We start from the raw sequence: 24961 nt of genomic DNA, 5'->3' as shown, positions 1-24961 counted from the left end.
ACTCGGCTCATAATGTTAGCTGTATCTATAATTCCCATGAGCATTTCTGCATACATTTGTACACTGTAAAAGTTGTCATTTTCACACCCGCAGCACCTAGCCTACGTTGTAGCAGGTCACGCCTCAGACCAGCTGTGACTTGGTATACGTCTAAGAAGTTCCTCAGCGCAGTATTTCACTGCTATTTAAAGAGTATACATTCGATAATATATTGATCAACAGGTTCTCAACACTCAAACACAGCTAGCAAAATCAAAATCTGTCCAAATTCAACACAGCAGATGTTCAACACGGTAGAAGACGTTGCAGTGAGACTCAGCATTGAGGTCTTAAAATAATGTTATTGGTGTGGGCCAGAGTATTATCCATATAGTACCAGACCATTTGCCATGCTAGGAGGTAGCAAAAACGTCAACACATTTTCAAGCACTTGCTTTTTCATTATTCCATCACAAACAAAAATGTGTTGAACGTGTGTGAATAATAAGAATAAGAATGTCGCCTTGCATCTTTGCATGGAGACAAGAGCACTGAGGGGAGAGAGAGATTTTATGTAGTTTATTTCAATAGCTAGCTTAAACTTTACTGCTGATGAATATGTTCAAATACCTTTCGCCATGTGGGAATGCCGTGAATCCATGGCTTTCTGTATCTGTCTCTGCTACCGTTCAGCGGACAGCGGTAACAGGTCACCAAACTCGGGGCTCCCGATGCGCACTGATAATGAGCATGTGATTATTAACCCATTCAATCCGGGAACGCATCTCTGTCATTTTAGATTTCTTTGGCTATTTAAAAATAGCAGATATGCAAGCTCATACACCGAGTGCCGTCTATATGAGATTGTAGATCTGCTATTTTTGAAAAATCGTGAACATGTGTGCAAATCTTTTAATATATATATATATGTATTTTTAAAGCAAACATTTGTAACTCATATCTTTGCTTCTGGAGGTCCCTGGAACAAAATATTTGACAAATGTTTGCTTTAAAAAATAACTTAAAGAACATCTATAACAGACAGACAGACAGACAGACAGACAGGAGTAAGGCGTGATTCTGATCAGCAGTACAGCCACTGCAGGTGGCCCATGCACCTCTCGTTTTTCCATTTTATGATTCGGTGAGCGGAGAGCTCACTGTATGCAGTATCTGCCATTTAACTAAAATTGGAGTTTACATGAACCCAAGGCGCAAACTCAGACCTTGCCCCATAGATGATCTAAATAGGGCCCTCAGTGATAATGTAACTCAGTACAGTAGCAACATCTGAGCGATTAACACTCCAGATTTTAACAGGAAAGGAGAAGGCATAAAATGCAACACAGATCTATTCTAGACACAGGAATGGTTGAGCCACCAGGACAATTATGTCATTATTTTAGCCGTAGTATAATGCAATGTTTTAATCTCTCAGTAGCAAAGATGGATAGTTTAGGATCAGAACTGTTAAATTAACTGGTGGGTTGTTTTCATAATTACATCTATATACTGTTTGAGCTAGTAATACATATTGGGTATAACACTACCACCTACAGTATTATCACTGACATCTCTCTCGCTCTCTCTCTCTCTCTCTCTCTCTCTCTCTCTCTCTCTCTCTCTCTCTCTCTCTCTCTCTCTCTCTCTCTCTCTCTCTCTCTCTCTCTCTCTCTCTCTCTCTCTCTCTCTCTCTCTCTCTCTCTCTCTCTCTCTCTCTCTCTCTCTCTCTCTCTCTCTCTCTCTCTCTCTCTCTCTCTCTCTCTCTCTCCAGTTCCAGCCCCAGTGATGTCACAGTGTACCTTGGACGGCAGACACAGCAGGGAAGCAGTTCCATCGAGGTGTCCAGATCCGTGTCAGAGATCATCAACCACCCCGACTATAACGTTGATACCTTTGACAACGACATTGCTTTGATAAAACTCTCCGCCCCTGTTAAGTTTACCGATTACATCCGACCAGTCTGCCTGGCAGCAGACGGAAGCAGCTTCACTGCCGGCAGCACCGCCTGGGTTACCGGCTGGGGCAGAATCAACACCGGAGGTGAGACATCTTCAGTGATTGTATTATGAAATATAGTTTATGAAACACACAACATTCCTAATGATATTTGTATATGTTCAAGAGTGCAACAATCTTTCTTGCCCTAGTTGTGATTCAATGGTGCTCCTACTGGTATTAATCTGGGATATTTCCTTGTACTTTTGTGTGAGATAATGTAATCAATCAGTATCCAGATGTTCACTGGGTACTGCGCAGATACAGTTATGCAGATGATGATAGTCCCTAGACTAAACTATATTTTCAGCTGTGCTGAGACCCTCAGTATTCAGCAATGAAAGGTCTCAGTTTACCTTGTATTTTATAATGGCTGAGAGGCGTAGTGCCAGCGGAGTGACTCCGACCCTCTCAGCATTATAAAATAGAGGTAAACTGAGACCTTGTGTAGCTTATTGCTTTTCTAAAACGGTTACAAATATGGCAACATGAAAATCATAGACATGTCCCAATTAAAACAGGTTACAATAATTCACTACAAGAACAACTTCTACAAGAAAGTAGTTCCCCTTCCCAGCCACCAGGAAGAGCCACTTCCTCACGACAGAGACTAGTGTTTGCTTGCATAGCAAGGCCGTGTGAAGACTTTTCTCAAACAAACACATTAGAGAAACAAAACGCAACTTCGATAGTAATTCATGATTTAATTTAAAGCCAGATTTAGCTAATATGTCTGACTGTGAACTTCACGTGATTTAAACTGATTGAAGGTGTAGAATATAGTCTCATATATCACGTCTACTAAACGGAAACCAGCCAATCAGAGTCAAGGAATGGGACTAGCCGTTTTAGAATCTCCATTGACGCAACCTTTAAGGGATCCTGGACAAAGAACAACAAATCATTTATATTATAAGAGTGTATTAATGATACAGTATATGAATATTACACACATGCTTTGTGGAGTTGTTAAGCAACCTATCACCTTATGCAGAAACGTTATTCTCTTCTCTTCCAGCTCTTCTACCTTCCACACAGAGGCTGCAGGAGGTGAAGCTGCCTCTAGTGTCCAACAAAGAATGCAACGACAACCATGTCAAAGAAATCACGGACAACATGATGTGTGCTGGTGATGGAGGAAAGGGCACCTGCTTTGTAAGTCAGCTACATCTAGTGTCATTTGTTCACCCTTTAGACGCAATACGTGTTTGTGCATTGATTGATCCAGCAAACAATTATGTAGAGTTGAGCAGTGTTCATTTGAGAGTGATTTGTTCACTCAAACAGTAGTGTATAGCTCTGCGGTATACAGTATGTACATCCAGTGCCGCTTTAGACTCCACAGGGGCCCTACGCAGGATACGGGACACATGCACGCGCGCACAGCGCGTGCATGTGTTTTTTTCGGTTTTTTTTGTTACTTTATTTCGGTTTTAGGGTGACAAGCAGCGCTGCACAGCCTGCGCTGATGTGAACGCAGTAATGCATGTTATTTTCTGCTGAAGGGAGGGGGCGGAGAGGGGGCCTCTTTGATCGGCGGGTAGGCGGGGCCCCACGCAACCTGCGTAGTGTGCGTGTAGGGAGAAGCGGCCATGTGTACATTTGCAGTTTAGCTGTCACTGAAGTGTTAATTTTATTTATGGTATGAACTTATTAAACCACTTGCATGGGAGATTATGTAGGAACATTGTAAACGTTTTAAGATAAATGAATGCAGGGGATACTGTTGTTCAATGAGGTCTGTGTGAAGATGCACCTCTGTTAAGCTTCCTGTTGGATTGCAAATCTGGAACATGTTGTTGCAGACTAATCTTTGACTACGTCAAAGAATTCTGGTGCATTTAAAAAGCTTTGGGTAATGGGACTGAAACAGAGTCCACATAAAAAATGCATTTAAGTTTGATAGTTGCCTACTTTGTAATTATTTATCAGTAACTACATTCTGCATTATAATTTCAAACAAGAGAAGAGGGAAACACTATCACAAACTTTACAAAAAGATAAAATACTCGTCTAACTGCACACATCGGTCAGTCATAGCAAATAGACGGAAATGAAGCATATTGGAATATTAAGTGATGGCAAACAAACATTTTGTCTTTGTTGCACAGGGAGATTCTGGAGGACCAATGGTGGTCAAACAGGGCAAACGTTGGATCCAGGCTGGAGTTGTGAGCTGGGGTGATCCTGCTTGCACCGTACCTATCAAACCTGGGGTGTATACCAGAGTGTCCAACTACCAGAGCTGGATCGAACAACACATCACCAGCAACCAGCCAGGATTTGTTCACAGCTCCGAGTGATCAGTGGAAGATCCAATCTATTTCCCCTGTTCCTTCTATCCATTTCACCCCTTGTATTTTCTCTGAAACTGTTAAGAATCAGGAAACATACTATAGGGGGCTGTTGTGATTTGTTCATCCTGAGACCTGTCTCTAAAATCTAATCTATGATACAGTAGTATGATGAATCTTTCACTTGGATGGAGGGGAAGTGGATTTTAGCATTGATATTTGATTTTTATTATTGATTGTACTGGTTCAACAAACAGAACTGCATGTTTCAGAAGAATGTGTATAAAGAATTAGCACACCTTGAACATGAAATAAAATACCTAATCAATGAAATGTACTGTTCTTATTTAGTTTTATATGTTTAAATAGTGTCCAAAAAAATATGTCTATTCGTGAATAGACATATTGCAACAATAGTGTTGCAATGTAGGGCAGAGTCGCAGACAGTGTCAGGGGTACAGCCAGGGGAACTTTCATGTAGAAAAAGGACAAACGCTTGAAGGGCGCTTTTTTCGAGTTGCCAACAATTGGAGCAAAGATGGAACAATTTCCAGTGCAATGTTTGGGATTTCCTTAATGGTACCAACAGTTAATAAAGTAGCTTTAGTACAAAACATTGTAAGTTTTGTAGCGTCAAGGGTTGGTGTGATATTTTAATTGGTTAGAGCTGGATAATTAAAGTGTTTCAAAACATCACACAAGTACCAACAGAGCTGATGCCTTCTGTATTCTATGTCTAACCTAAGTAATAGTTATGCCAGTTGCATCGACTAGGGTTTAAGCCTTCTTCAGTTCTTCTCACCAACACCAGGCACAAATCTTACGCCTTGTCTGGAGTAAGCATAAAGTCAAAATCTGGGCCAGTTTATAGTAACAATAACAACAACACAGCGTGTAACACAATGGCACACCTCGCATAATGTCTTTACACTGAGCAGGCTTTAAGAATGGCACACATTAGTGTATTCTACTTAGCCCATACTGCATTATAAGTCTGGCTTGGCTACCATAGAAGGCTTATAGAACAATATTTTGCAATTCCATCTATTTTGATCGAGGCATCGAGATATTAGGCCTACCAGAGAAACATCCTTAGATTCCACATGAATATGAAGTGGGTAAAAACATGGTATCAGAATGTATTTCCTGTTATTAAGCATAACATTTCGTTTGTAGGCATTTTACAGTAGTAATAGATCAGGATTAGAAGTAATTCGGGAAAAGAAAAACTTAACAAGGCCTAGGAGCCTATCAAATTCTGTTGATTCACAATACAGCATTATTTTAACACATCTTTCTGGTTGTTTTGGGATGTAGGGACACTGCCTGTCTACCATCTGTGCAATTATGACGTAAAAACAACCAGTAGGTTGAAAATGAGAAAGGATTGACTTGTTACTCCCTCTTTCAGGTGTGGGCGTGGCTAGAATGGATAATAGCCCCTGTTTAACCAAACAAACAGCTCATGTAGTGCCCTGGGTACCAAATGAATCTCCAGAGGTTCCTGAGCCCCCCGCCCCCCTCCCCAGTAGGCCCATTAGGCCACGAATAACGAGGAGAGGATGATGGGAACCTTATACGGTTCCACTGTTGTACACACAACAGCAGCCGAGACGGGTCTCAGGATGGATTCCCCTTCATCACCTCTCAACTTTCACAGCTAGCTAAAAAAAAGCATTATTTTACACTTTGGCTATTTTTGAAAAATCATGAAAATGTGTGCAAATCTTTAAATATATATATTCTTTTAATGGATGTAAGCGAAGAAGAGTTGAACAACGCGGGGAAGACAACAATGTGGACTGACAGAAGGTTGGGGTTGGATGGGCAGGGGTTACTGAGGTTCAGAGAAAGAGTTCAGAACAGGCCTGTTTATTTTGTTTATTTGCCTGGAATTATTTGCCGGGGTTTATTTGCTTTATAAATGATTGTTGAATTTATGGTGTTATAAATTGAATGATAATAATGGTTTGGGTTGATTAGTATGTAAATATTTCACAAGTAAACAACTGTATGCAGAATTAAAGTGTCTGACCTTGACCTTTTCAGTAGAGAGTAAATCTGGTTACTGCGAGAATTTCCCCACAAGAATAGAATAGGGAAGTAGCCGGTGATGGCCTAACTGCCTTACTGTAAACTGTGTAAAGGCAGGAGAGAACAGGAAACCACAGGAAACCACAGGAAGGCCCCAAGTTCAAGTGAGATACAGATAGGTTAAACGAGGACACTTTCTAATGGCAGAAAGAGGGGGTAAAGTAATGGCTAGTTAAACAGTGGAAGGTGAGAATTTAATAAGTATAAATCTTTGGGGTGGAGTAATTAAAATGGATGGCCAGTTAGTTACTAAGCCATATACTTTTGTAGTGACTAACTGGATGATCTCTTAGTTAGAGAAACATGTGATATAATCAAGGGAGAACATTGAACTGTTGAGGAAGGCCCCAGAAGAAAAATAGAGTATGATGTGTCGGAGGAAGGCATAGGCATACTAAGTCATAAATAGTTCATGTTCTGATAAAGCAGTCATGAGCTGTTTAACAGACAGAAAAACATGATGTTGTCCTCATTGTGCAATGTCTGAGGGGAAAATAACAAGTAGGTTTCATCAGCAGGCTGGTTGAGCAGACATTTACCAAATGGTTTGAGGAAATGTATTGGTAGCCTTGTGAAACAGTACCAGGGGGGAATTAAACTTAACCTAAAACCACAGTAACGTGCACGCGTATACGCAATATATATAGATAGCGGACATTAAATATGGTCATTATAAGTATTGATTTAGGACCAAAATTACAAGTGAATATTGCTCGAAAAGTCAACTCTTTGCTATTTCCGCCTATTTAAGGCCTTATATAAAAGGCTGCTGATTCACAATTGAACCAAATATTGGCATTCTGATTGTTTTGGGATGTAGGGACACTACCTGTAGAGTGTAGACCATCTAAGTATGATGTAAAAACAACCAGTAGGTTGAAATTGACAGTCTGACAGAGGATTTACTTAATATAAAAAAAAAATTAGCATTGATTGCACTGGGATACTTAAACTCCTTCACCTGGTGCACATGAGTGAGGGGAGGAGGGAGCAGGAGGAACGGTATTGCAGTCGCTGTACCGCACTGTTGTAACGAAAAGGGAGCTGAGCCACGAGGTAAAGATCTCGTTATACCATTCCTACTCACACCTATGGTCATGAAGTGTGGGTCATGACTGAAAGAATAAGATTGCAGATAAGCGGTCGAAATGAGATTACTCGGAGTAAAATTGCTGCTCCTTGCCCAAACCACCAATTTAGGTGGTTTGGGCATCTAGTACGGATGCCTTGCGAGCGTTTCTCATTGCAAGTCTCACTGGAAGGAGACCCCGTGGCAGACCAAGGACCAGATGGGGGGGATTATATCTCCACTCCACACTGGCCTGGGGAACGCCTCGGGATCCCCCAGGAAGACGTTGCTAATGTTCCTCTGGAAAGGGAAGACTAGGAATCTCTGTTGGAACGTTACACCCGCGGCCCGATTCCGGATAAATGGTTGAAGACGGATGGATGGATGATTGCACTGGTTCAACAAACAGAACTCTACGTTTCAGAAAGACATGTATAAAAAAATTACCACAGATTAAACACAATATAAAAATGTTATACGGGTATACTGTTCCAGTGAGCCATAGTGAAGGACCAAACGCTCAAAAAGAGCCTACGTTTTTTGAGATACCCCTACCTGGGGTAGAACAGAACGGGACATTGTTTTTTCATATTTTTAATACTCCCCCTGTCAGAGTAGGGTTTTTTTTGCCTATGTGGTGACTGGTGAGTCACTTCATGGATCAATTTCATGACTTTTGCAGTAAAAGTAAAACTTGGGACAATCCATTTCATGAAAAGGACATCTTAAAATGGAAGACACAAAAAAGGGGATATTTTACTCACAACCCATAAAAGTTGGTCCACGATCAGACCCACTGTTTGGGAAACAGAGTGCTAGAACAGTCTATAATGACAGCCCTGAGGAGGCCACCCGGCCTGGCAGAGATACTGTATGCGCTGCATAGAGGGCCCCTTTCTACTTTGTATAATGTCACTGTCCGATGTCTAAAACCGTAACTTCTCAGGAAACGGAAGGCACATTTTCAGAAATTATGAAAATAGCCGATCTACAAGCTCTCATCGTGCTGCGACGTAGATCGCGACGCCTTGTAGATTGCCTATTTCCACGACTTTAGCTTGATACTCAGTATGAAAAAGTAGGGCACTAAAGAAGCATGTAATTTTTTAACCATATTATGTCTCTCAAAATTATAGTTACATGTTTAAGCAAAAACAATCATCCTTCCATAAATGTATAGACTCAGTGGGATCCCTGCTAGGGGCTTGACTGTATTACTATGTACTATATAGGGGAGACAATGAGTTTCATCCTGGCATTTGCCAAGGCACCAAAGCAGAACTGCCAGTCAAAGCAGACTGGCCAATCACAGCGCGTCCTCGCCGGGCATGCTTGGGTAATGAAGTCAAAGACGTTGGCTGCCATGTTATTTGTGTCCAAGTGGCCACTGATACCCCAAACTACATAGTGCTGCTATAAATGACGAAAAAAAAACAAGTTTGATGAATGTGCATTACTTTGTTATTTAATAACACTGTTAAAACTTCTTTCACAAAAGGAATTGATTATAAAAGGCACACAAAGAGAAAAAAAGCTAAGATGATTGATTATCTTAAATACTTTTTTGTCGTAAAACTAGTTACAACTCACACAAAGCCTACTATGGAAGCAGTCCAAAATGGTAACCATTTTATTATGAATAAACGTTTTAAACAATTTCCTGCGCAAGTGCTAACGTGCCTGCTTGCTCAGGGGATAAATTGAATCCTTACCATCAGGTCAAAATTCGTGTCAGATCTAAGTGTCTAGGTGAGACATGACCTTTGACACAATCTAAATACTCAATAGAAGAGCAGGGACGCAAAATACACACACAAAATACAAAATACAACCACCCCAATTGTATTAACATACTCTGAGTCTACCATATAGATTACATTATATTCATTAAAAAAAAAGTTAGAAGTTACATAGCCACTTTAATTCACACAGATTAATTATCCAACTCCAAACTCAGCGGCTCTAAATACATGCTCAAACTATGGTAATTATGGTAAATGTAAGTAGGCTACACAGATCACACAGGTGCATCCTCCGGGGGGTCCAGAGCAGCGGTGGAAAAGTACTCTTTTTTTTTACTTCAGTAAAAGTATCAATGTGTATCAGTACTGCAATGTAAAAATACTCTGTTAGAAGTAAAAGTTCGGAATGAAAATTTTAAAGTAGTTTTCAAAAAAAAATTATAAAAAATGTATTTGAAAATAGCCGATGTACAAGCCGATGCGACATACTGTGAGCTTGTAGATTGGCTCTTTTCAAATGGCCGAAATGTATATAGGGCTGAAGCATGTTTTGTAATAATAATCTAAATCTACAAAGTAACTAGTAACTCCACTACAAATAATTATAGTGGAGTAAAAGTAGCATACAACATTTGCCTCCGAGATGTAGTTGAGTAGTAGTAAAAGTACGGACAATTTGAAGTACTCCAATATAGTAAAAAGACCTCATAATTGTAATTAAGTACAGTACTTGAGTAAATGTACTTTGTTACTTTACACCACTGGTCCAGAGGACCCTGCTAGTTTGACATCACACATAGGGTTAATACCAACTCCCTGAAATTCAATAAGAGACACTCGGCCGGCCGTCACTTATTTCTAAGAAGAATAAGGGACTTCCAGTCAAAAGATAAAATCTAACTGTGTGTATGTACAGTTCTTATATCTGATTAACCACTTGAACCCTAGCGTCCATATTTTGGTGGGGAACATTAGCCAAACATAGCTACAGGCTCACAACGCGTCACGGCGTGAGCTTGTAGATCGGCTATTTTTGGCAAAGAGTGTTGCTGCCCCCTCCCTCTGGAATGCACTCCCCAACCATCTAACAAATGCCCCCTCCCTCCTCTCCTTCAAAAACTCACTGAAAACTCACCCCTTCAGGATAGCTCAATAGAGGTCTAGTTAAGATGTCCTCCTAACCCATACTTAAACTTTTATCATTTTAATCTAGCACTTATGTTTTTTTTTTAATTTCTTAAAAAAGTTGGTTCCTTCCTTTTCTTCACGTAAAGTGACTTTGGGTACGTGGAAAAGCGCTATCTAAATCTGAGCTATTATTATTATTAATAAGGGACAAGTCTTTTATGGTTTCCAAATGAGGGACGGTTGACACATCAGACACACAGCTTCATCCTCCTGCCAGTTGGACATCACTCATCAGACGACTCAGAGCTGCTCAGCGGAGCCTGTGAGAGAGTGAAACATGTCGACGTCCATCAGGTTGATGTCAAAGTAAACCATTAAAAGGAGTAGTTCGCCCCAAAAGGTACTTATTTGATATCAATTGCGCACCCCATGAAGCCTTGAATTCATGGAGATTTTTTGTCGCATTCCTAAGGCAATAATTTGATGACCAGCGATGACGGCGAAGTCTATCCGGTAGGAGACTCTGAGCAGCCATCCGGTCATCAAATTATTGGCTTTGGAATGCGACAAACAATCTCCATGACTTCAAGGCTTCATGGGGTGTGTAATAGGCTCTATGCACAGCAGCCATATTATCACTTCCTTCACAGTTGTTACCAGTGATACTAATGAAGGCTCTGTTCCATTTAGTGTAGAACAGTAGTTCTCAGATTTTTGAAATTCAGATTTCCCCGACCCCCATAACTCTGAGAGTGTACAAATGGAACCAAATGGACACTCTCAGAGTTACACACCCGTAAAGGGCCATTTGGGAGTGTTTCCAGTGAGCCAACATGCACAATATCAGCACCCTGACTCCGTCTGACCAGAATGGAACAGAGCCTTCATTAGTATCATTGGTAACACCTCTGAATGTCCTACAATATGGCTGCTGTGCAGAGGGCCTATTGATAGAAATTAAGATTATTTGGGGGTGAACTGACCTTAGGCCGTCTCTAGAAATGCTTCTAAATGGGTAGTTCTCAAACCTTGTCATGCCAAGGACCCACAAATTGATATATATATATATATATATATATATATTTGCCCTCTGTTCTGCTCCCCTCCATCTGTGTGTGTAAATATGCGTGTGTGCGTGCGTGCGTGAGTGAGTGAGATAATTAAACTTACTGAGGTCCTGGTCGTCTTCATTTTCCCCCTGTTAGATGGTTCTGGATGGGTCACAGCCGAAAGGCTTCTCTCTCCAGCATGGATGCGCGTATGTGCTTTTAATGTTCCGTACTGAGTGAAACACTTCCCACATATTTCACACCCAAATGGCTTCTCTCCAGTGTGAATTCTCTTGTGTCTCTCAAGGCTTGATGTTTCAGTGAAGCCTCTCCCACACTGGTCACAGCAGTAAGGCTTCTCTCCAGTGTGAATTCTCTTGTGAATCTCAAGGTGAGACTTTCGAGTGAAGCCTCTCCCACATTGGTCACAACAGTAAGGCTTCTCTCCAGTGTGAATTCTCTTGTGACTCTCAAGGTGAGACATTTGAGTGAAGCCTCTCCCACACTGGTCACAGCAGTAAGGCTTCTCTCCAGTGTGAATTCTCTTGTGCTTCACCAGGCCTGCTTTTTGAGTGAAGCCTCTCCCACATTGGTCACAGCAGTAAGGCCTCTCTCCAGTGTGAATTCTCTTGTGTATTTTGAGAGTAGAATTTTCACTGAACTTTGTCCCACACTCGTCACAACAGTAAGGCTTCTCTCCAGTATGAATTCTCTTGTGTATTTTGAGAGTAGAATTTTCACTGAACTTTTTCCCACACTCGTCACAACAGTATGGCTTCTCTCCAGTGTGAATTCTCTTGTGTATTTTGAGAGTAGAATTTTCACTGAACTTTTTCCCACACTCGTCACAACAGTATGGCTTCTCTCCAGTGTGAATTCTGTTGTGTTTCTCAAGGCTAGACATTTGAGCGAAGCCTCTCCCACATTTTTCACAGCAGTAAGGCTTCTCTCCAGTGTGAATTCTCTTGTGTTTCTCAAGGTGAGGCATTTGACTGAAGCCTCTCCCACACCGGTCACAGCAGTAAGGCCTCTCTCCAGTGTGAATTCTCTTGTGTATCTTAAGGTGGGACGTTTGAGCGAAGCCTCTCCCACATTGGTCACAACAGTAAGGCTTCTCTCCAGTGTGAATTCTCTTGTGACTGTTAAGATGAGACCTTAGAGCGAAGCCTCTCCCACACTGGTCACAGCAGTAAGGCTTCTCTCCAGTGTGAATTCTCTTGTGACTGTTAAGATGAGACCTTAGAGCGAAGCCTCTCCCACACTGGTCACAGCAGTAAGGCTTCTCTCCAGTGTGCATTATTTGGTGTGTCTTGAGTTTAGAAACTGAAGTGAATTTCTTTCCACACTGGTCACAGCAAGAACATCTTGGTTTAGCTGAGGACAGAGAAGGACAGGTATCTGAGATAAAAGCATAACATCAGTCAGCCTTTACATTAAGACCAGGGGTGGGATGTTTAAACACAATGTTGTGTCAGTGTCACTATCCGTTTTACATGCTTGTTCTGTTATTCAAAGTGACCATCAGCAGTTTTCAGAGTGGATTCAACACAATTAGTTCTACAAGAATTGCAATAACCCATTTAGGCCTGAGGACGACTTTACAATGCCTTCTAAATACTAACAGTTTTCTGAAAAACACGTTGCTATATAAGTTGTGCTCAAACTTCCATGTCAAGGACCCCCAAAATGATATGCATTTAGCCGTGGACAGTACAGTATTTCCAATTTTCAGTACTTTTGCTTCTACTCAGCTACATCTCAGAGGCAAATATTGTGCTTTTACTCCACCACAATTACAGTATATGAAAACTTTAGTTAGGCTACTTGTTACTTTGTAAATTTGGATTATTATTACAAAACATACATTAACTACCTCAGCCCTATATACATTTCGGCCATTTGTAAATTGCCGAACTACAAGCTAACAATGTGTCGCATCCCAACGCATTGTGAGCTTGTAGATTGACTATTTTCAAAAGATTTTTCTACATTTGAAAAATGAAGTTCTTTCTACTTTTGGTATTTTAAGTACATTTTGATACCAATACTTTTGTACTTTATTTACTCAAGTAACATTTTGAATTCCGGACTTTTACTTTCTATATTGCAGTAAAATGTGAGTACTTTTTCCACCACTGCTGGCTGGGTCTGGAGAGTTCATCTTCACCTGCAGTCTGGACTCCATAGACTGGTCTGGAATGAAACAATTGACAGATTGCTGTATTAGTGTTGTTACAGTGTTGCAGAACATGCCACTACTAGGGTTGTAATTCCCTCTTAATGTAATGATTGATTGACAGCAACCACGTTCTTATGTTTATGGTTGGATTTATTTCACTCCAGACCGCGAGAACTGTGATGACAAAACATCCGCAAAATACAAAAAATCACAGATCAAACAATAACAAACCAAATCAATATCTACTTGTCTTAGTGTTAAACAAATAAACTTAATCCCAACAAAACACATTAACCTTAGCAAAACAAGTTAGACACACTACAACATCAACAACAATACACTTTGTAAACATTTAGTTAGCTCTTTAGCTACCTAGCTTAGGCCTATATATCTAACAAATAGGTTAACAACACCAAAATCAAGGTAAATATCTTACGTCAGGTATGCTGAGCATGAATGCTCTTTTTCAGCAACGCGTGTGTGCGTGTGTCACAAGTTGACACGGAACCATGTAGATTATCAACACAGTATTATGGTGCTAGTAAAGGCTAACAGTGGTGGAAAGTAACTAACTACATGTACTCAAGTACTGTACTTAAGTACAATGTTGAGGTATTTGTACTTTACTCGAGTATTTCCAATACTTTTACTTCTACTCCACTACATCTCAGAGGCAAATATTGTACTTTTACTCCACTACAATTATTTGAGAACTTTAGTTACTAGTTACTTTGTAGATTTTGATTTATTATTACAAAACATACAGTAACCACTTCAGCCCTATATCGGCCATTTGAAAATAGCCGATCTACAAGTTCACAGCGACACCTTGTGAGCTTGTTGATCTGCTCTTCAAAGGATTCGAATACATTTGAAAACTTGAAATGGGACATTTTGTATAATGAGTACTTTTACTTTTGGTACTTGAAGTACATTTTGATGCATTTGACACCCCCCCCCCCCCCCCCCCCCCCCATGATAGCACATAGGCATTTGCCTAGCTCACCTGTGCATAAACACGGCCATGTACATACCTATTCTGTGTAATTTGATGACTGGTTTCAACATGGCCGTCTGCATTCTGTTCTTCAGATGGAAAACTTCAGGATGGCTGTTGTCTGGCCTGCATGGGTGACCGGGACTACACTACCCTGAATGTTTTATCAATAACACCAGATCTCACACGAAAATAAGAATGAAAAGAAAACAGTCTCAGATCTATTCCAATCTTGCTTCAAATCCTTCGATAATGTTCATCCAGGGAATACAAAGCTAGATCTGGAGAGTTCATCTTCACCTGCAGTCTGGACTCCATAGACTGGTCTGGAATGAAACAATTGACAGATTGCTGTATTAGTGTTGTTACAGTGTTGCAGAACATGCCACTACTAGGGTTGTAATTCCCTCTTAATGTAATGATTGATTGACAGCAACCACGTTCTTATGTTACTGGTTGGATTTATTTCACTCCAGACCACGAGAACTGTGATGACAAAACATCCGCAAAATACAACAAATCACAGATCAAACAATAACAAACCAAATCAATATCTACTTGTCTTAGTGTTAAACAAATAAACTTAATCCCAACAACACACATTAACCTTAGCAGCAAAACAAGTTAGACACACTACAACATCAACAACAATACACTTTGTAAACATTTAGTTAGCTCTTTAGCTACCTAGTAGGCCTACATAACTGACAAACAGGTTAACAACACCAACATCAAGGTAAATATCTTAGCACAAACAAAACAAATAGTACCTTATTGGCTGCATTCAATAAGAGAGGAAATTAGGGGTATTTTATCAACGTCTTGATAACTTAGATAACGTATGTACTCTTTACATCAACACTTTGACTGAAATTAAATCCGGAGAATTTGCACGCGTGTTTCACTATAAAACGTGTGTGTTTCCCGTGTGTGTGTCAGCATAAAACGTCCCCGGAAACGCGGATAAACGGACAATATTAGTTCCGCCCCATTAATTTAGCAGCAGGTACGTAGGAACCAAAACTCTGGTATAGGTACCAAAATCTTAAACTGAACACAGAGGCAGTTACAATCATGATATGCTTGTTGTCGATTAGTTGTCATACCAAAAAAAAAAAGATGAATAAAGGTTGATGATTTAATTGTGTTTTTTTGCATTGAACATCAACTGCCTACAGTATAGGTTACCTATACCTTAGTCTCGCGTAGCCAGACAACTATTCCACAATCATCGAAAGCTAGCTACAGTATATAGAGTCTGAAACTACACATCCCCAAATCCGAGAGAGGAAGCTGTCATCTGTTCGTCATTTGCGTTCACACAAATATATCTTAAAATGTCTTTGGACTCTTGTGGACTTCACATAACTAAAATAGTTATGTTCAGACAGTAACATTATGTAAAGTAGAGTCCACAGGATAGTAACAAATGTCTTTAGGTCATGAATTTCACCATAACAATGCTGGAGGGGAGCGTACTCAAGTTCCCTCAGCCTTATGTTCCCCCAACTCAGATTTCACCCTACTGTATATGTTCCCTCAGCCCTACAGAATGTTCCCTCAACCCTATATTCCCTCAGATTGGTAAAATGAGGTAAAGTTTTTGCTCATGTTTGTTTTTGTTGTTTTTTTATCTAAATTTAGAGTAGCCAATTATGTTTTACCCCCCTTTTCTCCCCAATTTTCGTTATGCCGCAATTGATTCCTCCCCACACACATTTATGTGTTGTCACTGCTGTTGCATCCTACTGACTCGCCTACCGGTGAGGAGGCTCCAACGGGAGTACGTGCAATGACCAATATCACCCTCCCCGTCCGGCTTCCCTCCCCCAAACACGGGCCAATTGTGTTCGCATAGACGCCCGACAAAGCCGGTTGCAACACGGTGGATTCGAACCCACAACCTCGGTGGTTTATGGACAGTGACTTTACCACTGCGCCACCCGAGCACCTGCTCCTGTTTGTTGATTAATTTCATCTGTCTCAGGCTTATGATTATTATTATTGTTTTTTTTAACCTATTTTATCCACGTCAGGTATGCTGAGCATGAGTGCTCTTTTTCAGCAACGCTCTGTTTCACGTTCACACAGACACGCGTGCGTGCGTGCGTGGGTGCGTGGGTGCGTGCGTGCGTGCGTCACAAGTTGACACGGAACCATGTAGATTACCAACACAGTATTATGGTGCTAGTAAAGGCTAACAGTGGTGGAAAGTAACTAACTACATGTACTCAAGTACTGTACAATTTTGAGGTATTTGTACTTTACTCGAGTATTTCCAATACTTTTACTTCTACTCCACTACATCTCAGAGGCAAATTTTGTACTTTTACTCCACTACAATTATTTGAGAACTTTAGTTACTAGTTACTTTGTAGATTTTGATTATTATTACAAAACATACAGTAACCACTTCAGCCCTGTATCGGCCATTTGAAAATAGCCGATCTACAAGTTCACAGCGACACCTTGTGAGCTTGTTGATCTGCTCTTCAAAGGATTCGAATACATTTGAAAACTTGAAATGGGACATTTTGTATAATGAGTACTTTTACTTTTGGTACTTGAAGTACATTTTGATGCATTTGATCCCCCCCCCCCCCCCATGATAGCACATAGGCATTTTGCCTAGCTCACCTGTGCATAAACACGGCCATGTAGGCCTACATACATACCTATTCTGTGTAACTTGATGACTGGTTTCAACATGGCCGTCTGCATTCTGTTCTTCAGATGGAAAACTTCAGGACGGCTGTTGTCTGGCCTGCATGGGTGACCGGGACTACACTACCCTGAATGTTTTATCAATAACACCAGATCTCACACGAAAATAAGAATGAAAAGAAAACAGTCTCAGATCTATTCCAATCTTGCTTCAAATCCTTCAAAATGTTCATCCAGGGAATAAAAAGCTAGGTCTGGAGAGTTCATCTTCACCTGCAGTCTGGACTCCATAGACTGGTCTGGAATGAAACAATTGACAGATTGCTGTATTAGTGTTGTTACAGTGTTGCAGAACATGCCACTACTAGAGTTGTAATTCCCTCTTAATGTAATGATTGACAGCAACCACGTTCTTATGTTACTGGTTGGATTTATTTCACTCCAGACCACGAGAACTGTGATGACAAAACATCCGCAAAATACAACAAATCACAGATCAAACAATAACAAACCAAATCAATATCTACTTGTCTTAGTGTTAAACAAATAAACTTAATCCCAACAACACACATTAACCTTAGCAGCAAAACAAGTTAGACACACTACAACGTCAACAACAATACACTTTGTAAACATTTAGTTAGCTCTTTAGCTACCTAGCTTAGGCCTACATAACTGACAAACAGGTTAACAACACCAAAATCAAGGTAAATATCTTAGCACAAACAAAACAAATAGTACCTTATTGGCTGCATTCAATAAGAGAGGAAATTAGGGGTATTTTATCAACTTCTTGATAACTTAGATAACGTATGTACTCTTTACATCAACACTTTGACTGAAATTAAATCCGCGGAGAATTTGCACGCGTGTTTCACTATAAAACGTCCCCGTGTGTGTGTCCCGTGTGTGCGTCAGCATAAAAAGTCCCCGGAAACGCGGATAAACGGACAATTAGTTCCGCCCCATTACTTTAGCAGCAGGTAGGAGAGAACGGGGTAAGATGAACCACTTTTTACTTATGTTGACCTCTAGGCAAGGAAAAATGAGATGGAAGTAAAATCTAAACATCTACTAAAACTTCAAGATGTTTTCTATCAATTGAAATCATGAGTGTGCATCTATGACAAATGGTTGTAAAAATATGGGTTCTAAAAAAAGTTTATCCTAGTCAAGGGGTAAATTTACCCATATGATATTTTGCATTTTGAAGTTTTGAACTTGAAAAATAATGTATTCACGTATCAACAATAATTTAATAACACATTTCCCTTTTGCAAATAGTCTTATTTATTGTCTTAATGGTATTTAAACAATATAAAACCAATTAAATAATGTTTGTTATTCAGAACCTTTTAATATTTGCAAGTGTTAATACAATATTGAAAACTTACTCTTAAATGAGTGTATTCCTCCAAATGAAATGTCAGACAGCATCATTTGAGAAGCAAAGACATAATAAAAAAATATGAATAGTGATTAACATTAGGTCAATTTACCCCAAGGCATTTGGTTCATCTTGCCCCATGGCCACCATTTTGACCTAACTTGGCTAAATTAATGCTTCAGGCTTTTCTTTAGCTAAATGATTCACATGGTTTTATACATTGGAATATCACCAACATGCATGATATATAAGTTTCAACCTGGGTACATTTGCTTTAAAATAAAAAACATTATACCAGAAGAGTAAAAATTTAACTTTGACCAGCAAAAAACACTTTTTTGTGTAGAAATATGCTCATCACTTTGCCCATGTGTCTCTCAACTTCACGGCCAGGTGGAAATGATGGGTGTGTCCTGATTTTAAGGTCACATGACAACTCATGTGGATAGTTTTAAAGATACAGGGGGTGGTTCAACTTACCCAGAGGTTCATCTTACCCCGTTCTCCCCTACTTAGGAACCAAAACTCTGGTATAGGTACCAAAATCTTAAACTGAACACAGAGGCAGTTACAATCATGATATGCTTGTTGTCGATTAGTTGTCGATTAGTAGTCATACCAAAAAAAAAAGATGAATAAAGGTTGATGATTTAATTGTGTTTTTTTGCATTGAACATCAACTGCCTACAGTATAGGTTACCTATGCCTTAGTTTCGCGTAGCCAGACAACTATTCCACAATCATCGAAAGCTAGCTACAGTATATAGAGTCTGAAACTACACATCCCCAAATCCGAGAGAGGAAGCTGTCATCTGTTCGTCATTTGCGTTCACACAAATATATCTTAAAATGTCTTTGGACTCTTGTGGACTTCACATAACTAAAATAGTTACGTTCAGACAGTAACATTATGTAAAGTAGAGTCCACAGGATAGTAACAAATGTCTTTAGGTCATGAATTTCACCATAACAATGCTGGAGGGGAGCGTACTCAAGTTCCCTCAGCCTTATGTTCCCCCAACTCAAATTTCACCCTATATGTTCCCTCAGCCCTACAGAATGTTCCCTCAACCCTATATTCCCTCAGATTGGTAAAATGAGGTAAAGTTTTTGCTCATGCTTGTTTTTGTTGTTTTTTTTATCTAAATTTAGAGTAGCCAATTATGTTTTACCCCCCTTTTCTCCCCAATTTTCGTTATGCCGCAATTGATTCCTCCCCACACACATTTATGTGTTGTCACTGCTGTTGCATCCATACTGACTCGCCTACCGGTGAGGAGGCTCCACCGGGAGGACGTAGAGCCTTCGTCCTACTCCTCCCGCCCAACACTCCCTGCTGACAGGTGCCACCCCTAGCCCGTAGAAGTACGTGCAATGACCAATATCACCCTCCCCGTCCGGCTTCCCTCCCCCAAACACGGGCCAATTGTGTTCGCATAGACGCCTGACAAAACCGGTTGCACCACGGTGGATTCGAACCCACAACCTCGGTGGTTTATGGACAGTGACTTTACCACTGCGCCACCCGAGCACCTGCTCCTGTTTGTTGATTTATTTCATCTGTCTCAAGCTTATGATTATTATTATAGTTTTTTTTAACCTATTTTATCCATGTCAGGTATGCTGAGCATGAGTGCTCTTTTTCAGCAACGCTCTGTTTCACGTTCACACAGACACGCACGCGTGCGTGGTGTGCGTGCGTGCGTGTGTCACAAGTTGACACGGAACCATGTAGATTATCAACACAGTATTATGGTGCTAGTAAAGGCTAACAGTGGTGGAAAGTAACTAACTACATGTACTCAAGTACTGTACTTAAGTACAATTATGAGGTATTTGTACTTTACTCGAGTATTTCCAATACTTTTACTTAAAAAATCAGAACATTAAGCAATGACAATATTCAGCTGCGATAAGACAGAAATGTGGGACATTATCTACTGGACTTACAGGAATGCAGATGGTGAATGTCCCCAGGCTAAACAAAACTTTCAGCAGTGCTGGTCTCCGACCAGTTTAATCTCCACTGAGAACCCTAAGTGGAATCGTTGGGCAACCTTTCACTTTATACAGAAAAAAGAATATCTCTTCTCTTCCAGCTCTTCAACCCTCAGGGAGACTGCAGGAGGTGGAGGTGCCCATTGTGTCCGATAGAAGATGTAATAAGATGAATGACAACTTCACTGACAACATGATCTGTGCTGGTCAAGAAGGAAAGGGCCCCTGTTCTGTAAGTAATCTAAATCCACTTTCATTCACACTTAAGAAACAGTAGATGTTCATGCATTGATTGATCCAGTAAACAATTACGTAGAGTTAACCAGTGTTAATCTGAGTTATTTGATCACTCATACAGTAGTGTTCATATTGTGTTTAGTGAGTTTATTAGGATCACCAATGGCTGACATCACCGTTCCCTAGCTGTGTCTATAATGTTGTGGCCGTAAAATTTAAGGTGTCTGACGTGTCTCTGTTTGTATCTCTGGAGCAGCTCTAGAGTTTGTCTACCTAAAGTTTAATTTATGGTGTTGGTGTTGACTTACAGTAATGTACTGTAAATAACTACTTGACAGAATTTATGTAAGAACATTTACATTGTAGGCCTACACTTTTTAAAAGATAACTCAACACTATATTGTTGCGCAATTTGGTATACTTACACAATTTGTTTAAGATACACCTTTGCTAAGCTCCTTGTTGTATTGCAAATCTGGCAAGTTACTGACTAATCTTTGACCAAGCTGATAAAGTTTCAATTGAAGCATATTTGAATATTTAGTGATTTAGTAATTAGATCCATTTTGTCTTTTGCACAGGGAGATTCAGGAGGCCCAATGGTGGTTAAACGGGGAGAACGCTGGATTCAGGTTGGAGTTAATAGCTTCATAATAGACGGTTGTGCCATACGTAACAGTCCTGATTTTTTTTACCAGAGTGTCCCGGTACCAGAGTTGGATCGAAAAACACATCACCAGCAACCAGCCAGGATTTGTTTACAACTCAAGCATTGTGATCGGTGGAAGATCCAATGTATTTTCCCTGCTCCTTCTATCCATTTTACACCTTGTATTTTATATGTATCTGTTCTCATAAGAATCAGACAACATAAGAGATTGTTGTGATTGATTGGATGACACAGTAGTAGTTAAGATCTGGTGCATTACCTCTGGCAATTGAGGTGGGTAGATATACTGGCATTCCTGAGGAGCAGCGATTGTGTGTTCTTTGTGACCTGGGAGTTGTGGAGGATGAGGTTCATTTTGTTTCTCACTGTCCACTGTACAATGTACAAAATTCTTTATTGGAAAAAATGCAGGATAAGAATCTATTATATATTATATATTAATCACTATAATAAAAACTCTATCTATCTATCTATCTATCTATCTATCTAGTAGGAACCCTTCCACTTGGATGGAGGGGAAGGGAAGTTTAAGACTGCAATCTATGGAAAAATAATAATACCTGACATATTGGCATGAGAACAAAAATAACCAGGTTCTTGATATTAAAAGTTTATAATTGATTTATTGAGATTTTTAAACGAATCCAGGCTAAATGCGTACACATTTGGCGTGTAGAAATTTGGCACAAGCCGAAATTAAGAACATAACATTTAAATAAGATTATGAAAGTGAAAAATATGTTTTGTATAATTGTCCATAAGTAAGTGGTCACTCTGTGTGCAGATAAGTAGTGGCATCCTGCCATTATAATATCGAAACAGGAAGATACAGGGCATAGGATGAATGAGGTGGAGAATTAAATGCATTTTATTTTATATTGTCCTGTATCATGTTTTGAGATAAATATTGTTTAAATACCTGATTTAAATTTGATAGTTTGATAGTGAGGTACTTTCATTGAACTTTTTTTTGTAAAATGTTTGCTTTTTCAGAATATCTTTCTAAAGAGTGGGATAGGAGGAGAAGGGTGACTTACAATAGATGAACTTTCACTTAATTTTTTACTTTTTACATTATATATGTGCATGTTTGTATGAATGTATGTATACTCTGTTGTTTATATCCAGGATGTGTGTATATATTAAATACTGTATACAGTATAGTATAATAGTTATACACTTTTGAGCAAGTCCTCATATTAACCATCTTAAGAATTGAATGCAGTTTTTGTAAAATATATACAGTACATTGCATTTACACAGGTTTGATGGCCTCAACTTTGAACAGACATTATTTATAAACTAATACGAAAGGCTAATAAGAAACGTGAGAATTCATTGCTGGAACAGTGATGACGAGTGTTGGTTTCAGCGTCGGTTTGTAAAAACATAAATTCGAAAATTCAAGTCTTTCTTTTGATAGAGATTTAATAGCATCCAAATGCTGTTTAGAGGAGGACAGATTTAGCAAGGACAGCGTCCCGCCTCCACCTGACAGAGACGACTCCCTTATAAATAAATGCTCCTGTGGTTACACACACAGTTGGGACAGGTGACGCCATGGAGTCAAGACTGGCTGTTTGTGTTATAGTGATTTTAGCTTTAGTGGTTGGTGGTAAGTGTGACAATATTCCAAATGCTATTCTTAACATGTTAACGTTCTCTTTAAGGATATAAGTAAGTTAAAATGATAATAAAGTAACAAATAAACAAATAACAGCTAAACAACCAGGGAAGTCTTAGGTTTGAACGGAACATCGTATGTGTGTATCTATCCATTGATAAAGCTATTGATAGTAGAATGAGACAAATATGAACCCATGGCATTGATCTACATGAATCATATAAACATTGTAATATAATTGGGACTTCCAGATATGTCTGATGATCTGTGTTAGTGATGACAGGGCCATAAGTGTCACACAATGGGAAACCTATTTTTTATTTGTTTCTGTCACTTGCATGAGGTTGATACAACACATGCCAGTCTCATTGCGTGCATGCAGATCATGTCAGTGAGTGTCTTTGTTAGTATCAACTTTCAGGAGAGGTTTCTGTGTCACCATACTATTAATTATTTAAAGTTCTCAGGTGGTAAAGCACAGTTGGATGGTGAGTTCATTCATTCATTTATCATTCATTTGCCCTTTGTTAAAAGAATAGTGACAGTATTGATTGTTTGATGTTTTTATTGACAATAATGCATATCATTGCTGTCATGTGGAAACCTTGTTTTCTATTATGATTTTAAAAATGAAAATAGACGATCTACAAGCTGCTGGGTGAGTAGATCTGCTATTTTCACTACTTTTGTGCGACGCTCTTGTATGATAAAGTAGGGCATTAATTTACAAAAACAAACGTAAAAAGTTGAAATATGGAGAAATACCATATGGAGAACATTTTCCCATTGTGGTCCTTTGTTTGAATGTGTGTGTCAGCTGAGTGCTCTGTGTTGGGAGTAGCAGAGACATACAGAAAAATGTAATCAATAATAAATGCATTCAGCATACTTCAAGGTGTTAACATACATGACATTATTAGATAAAGGGCCAGCTTTGAATGCATGGACTGGTCTGTCTTTCATTATGAGGACAATAATGGGATTGTTAATGCAGCTGACCATGACACTGATTATGCAATGATTACCTCATTACAGAGATTTCAAACAACTAGCCCTGGGTCACTAAGGAGAAAAAGATTGCTATTAAAGATAAGTTGGTAGCTTTCACTAGTAGAGACAAGAAGGTGATCAAAAACTCTTTGAAGGAACTTAAGCAATAAGGCAAGGAAAGCTACAAAGAGAATGTTTATGGAAGGTTTTAAAGTTGGTGCTACAGTATGGTCCTGCAGGAAGGCACTTTCACTTTGATGATCATAACCAATTACTTGCCCGATTTCAAACCAGAGACCTTTCAGCAGAGCATGAGGCAGTCCACTCCACTCACTGTGACCTCCCAGAACACCACTCAGTCCACTCCATCCCATGTGACCTCCCAGAACACGAGCCAGCCCATTCCAAGCTCTCTTTTGGAAGGTATGCCTATTCGTTGCCCTCCTGAAATCCTTATAGTTGATGAGGTTATACCCGGCTAAGATGGCTTACCATGAATATAAGGCTCCTAACCAACTTACTATTCAGGTATGTGTACGAGGGGAACCTAAACCAAAAAAACAAGATGGGGGGCTTGCAACTCCCTTTAAAATGCTCCAATTGTATTCATAGCACAGCAGCCATATACAAAGACCTGCTGTCTTTTCAAGTAACTTGAAAACCATCTTGTTTTTCATGATTCTGTTTGGCTCAGCACCAAGAAACGGAGGATGTGCATTATTTTTTCTTTGAATGTTTGAACCACCTCAACCAGCCATTCCTTTAAATAAGGTCTCTTTTATGTATTTTATCAAGGTAGCCTAATTGTTGCTATAGTGTTATTTTCTATGCTCTTGTCAGTTGGGGTGCAGTGTAATGGAGG

At 39.7% G+C, this 24961-nt stretch overlaps 2 protein-coding genes across 2 annotated transcripts in view; one reads left to right on the top strand and one right to left on the bottom strand.

Moving 5' to 3' along the window:
- Window positions 1–24961, top strand: part of LOC311054600 (coagulation factor XI-like) — a gene marked incomplete at its 3' end in the record, with an annotated part of 264875 nt that overhangs the window by 237829 nt on the left and 2085 nt on the right. The window contains exon 3 of the mRNA XM_084070607.1: window positions 24394–24522. Within this exon, the coding sequence (XP_083926733.1) occupies window positions 24394–24522 (129 nt within the window). The remainder of the gene's footprint in view (window positions 1–24393; window positions 24523–24961) is intronic.
- Window positions 7445–14769, bottom strand: LOC311055709 (uncharacterized protein; the record flags this gene model as incomplete). Its single annotated transcript, XM_084071981.1, has 4 exons — window positions 14567–14769; window positions 13478–13546; window positions 12364–12727; window positions 7445–7454 (listed from the first exon to the last, which is right to left on the bottom strand). The coding sequence occupies exons 1-4, from the start codon at window positions 14610–14612 to the stop codon at window positions 7445–7447; spliced, it is 489 nt and encodes a 162-aa protein (XP_083928107.1). The 5' UTR covers window positions 14613–14769.

Source organism: Gymnoscopelus microlampas (genome assembly GCF_963454915.1).
Source record: "Gymnoscopelus microlampas genome assembly, chromosome: 11".
Lineage (NCBI taxonomy): Eukaryota > Metazoa > Chordata > Actinopteri > Myctophiformes > Myctophidae > Gymnoscopelus > Gymnoscopelus microlampas.
Note: the sequence above shows the minus strand (reverse complement) of the source record. Positions and strands in the feature narration are given on the sequence as shown.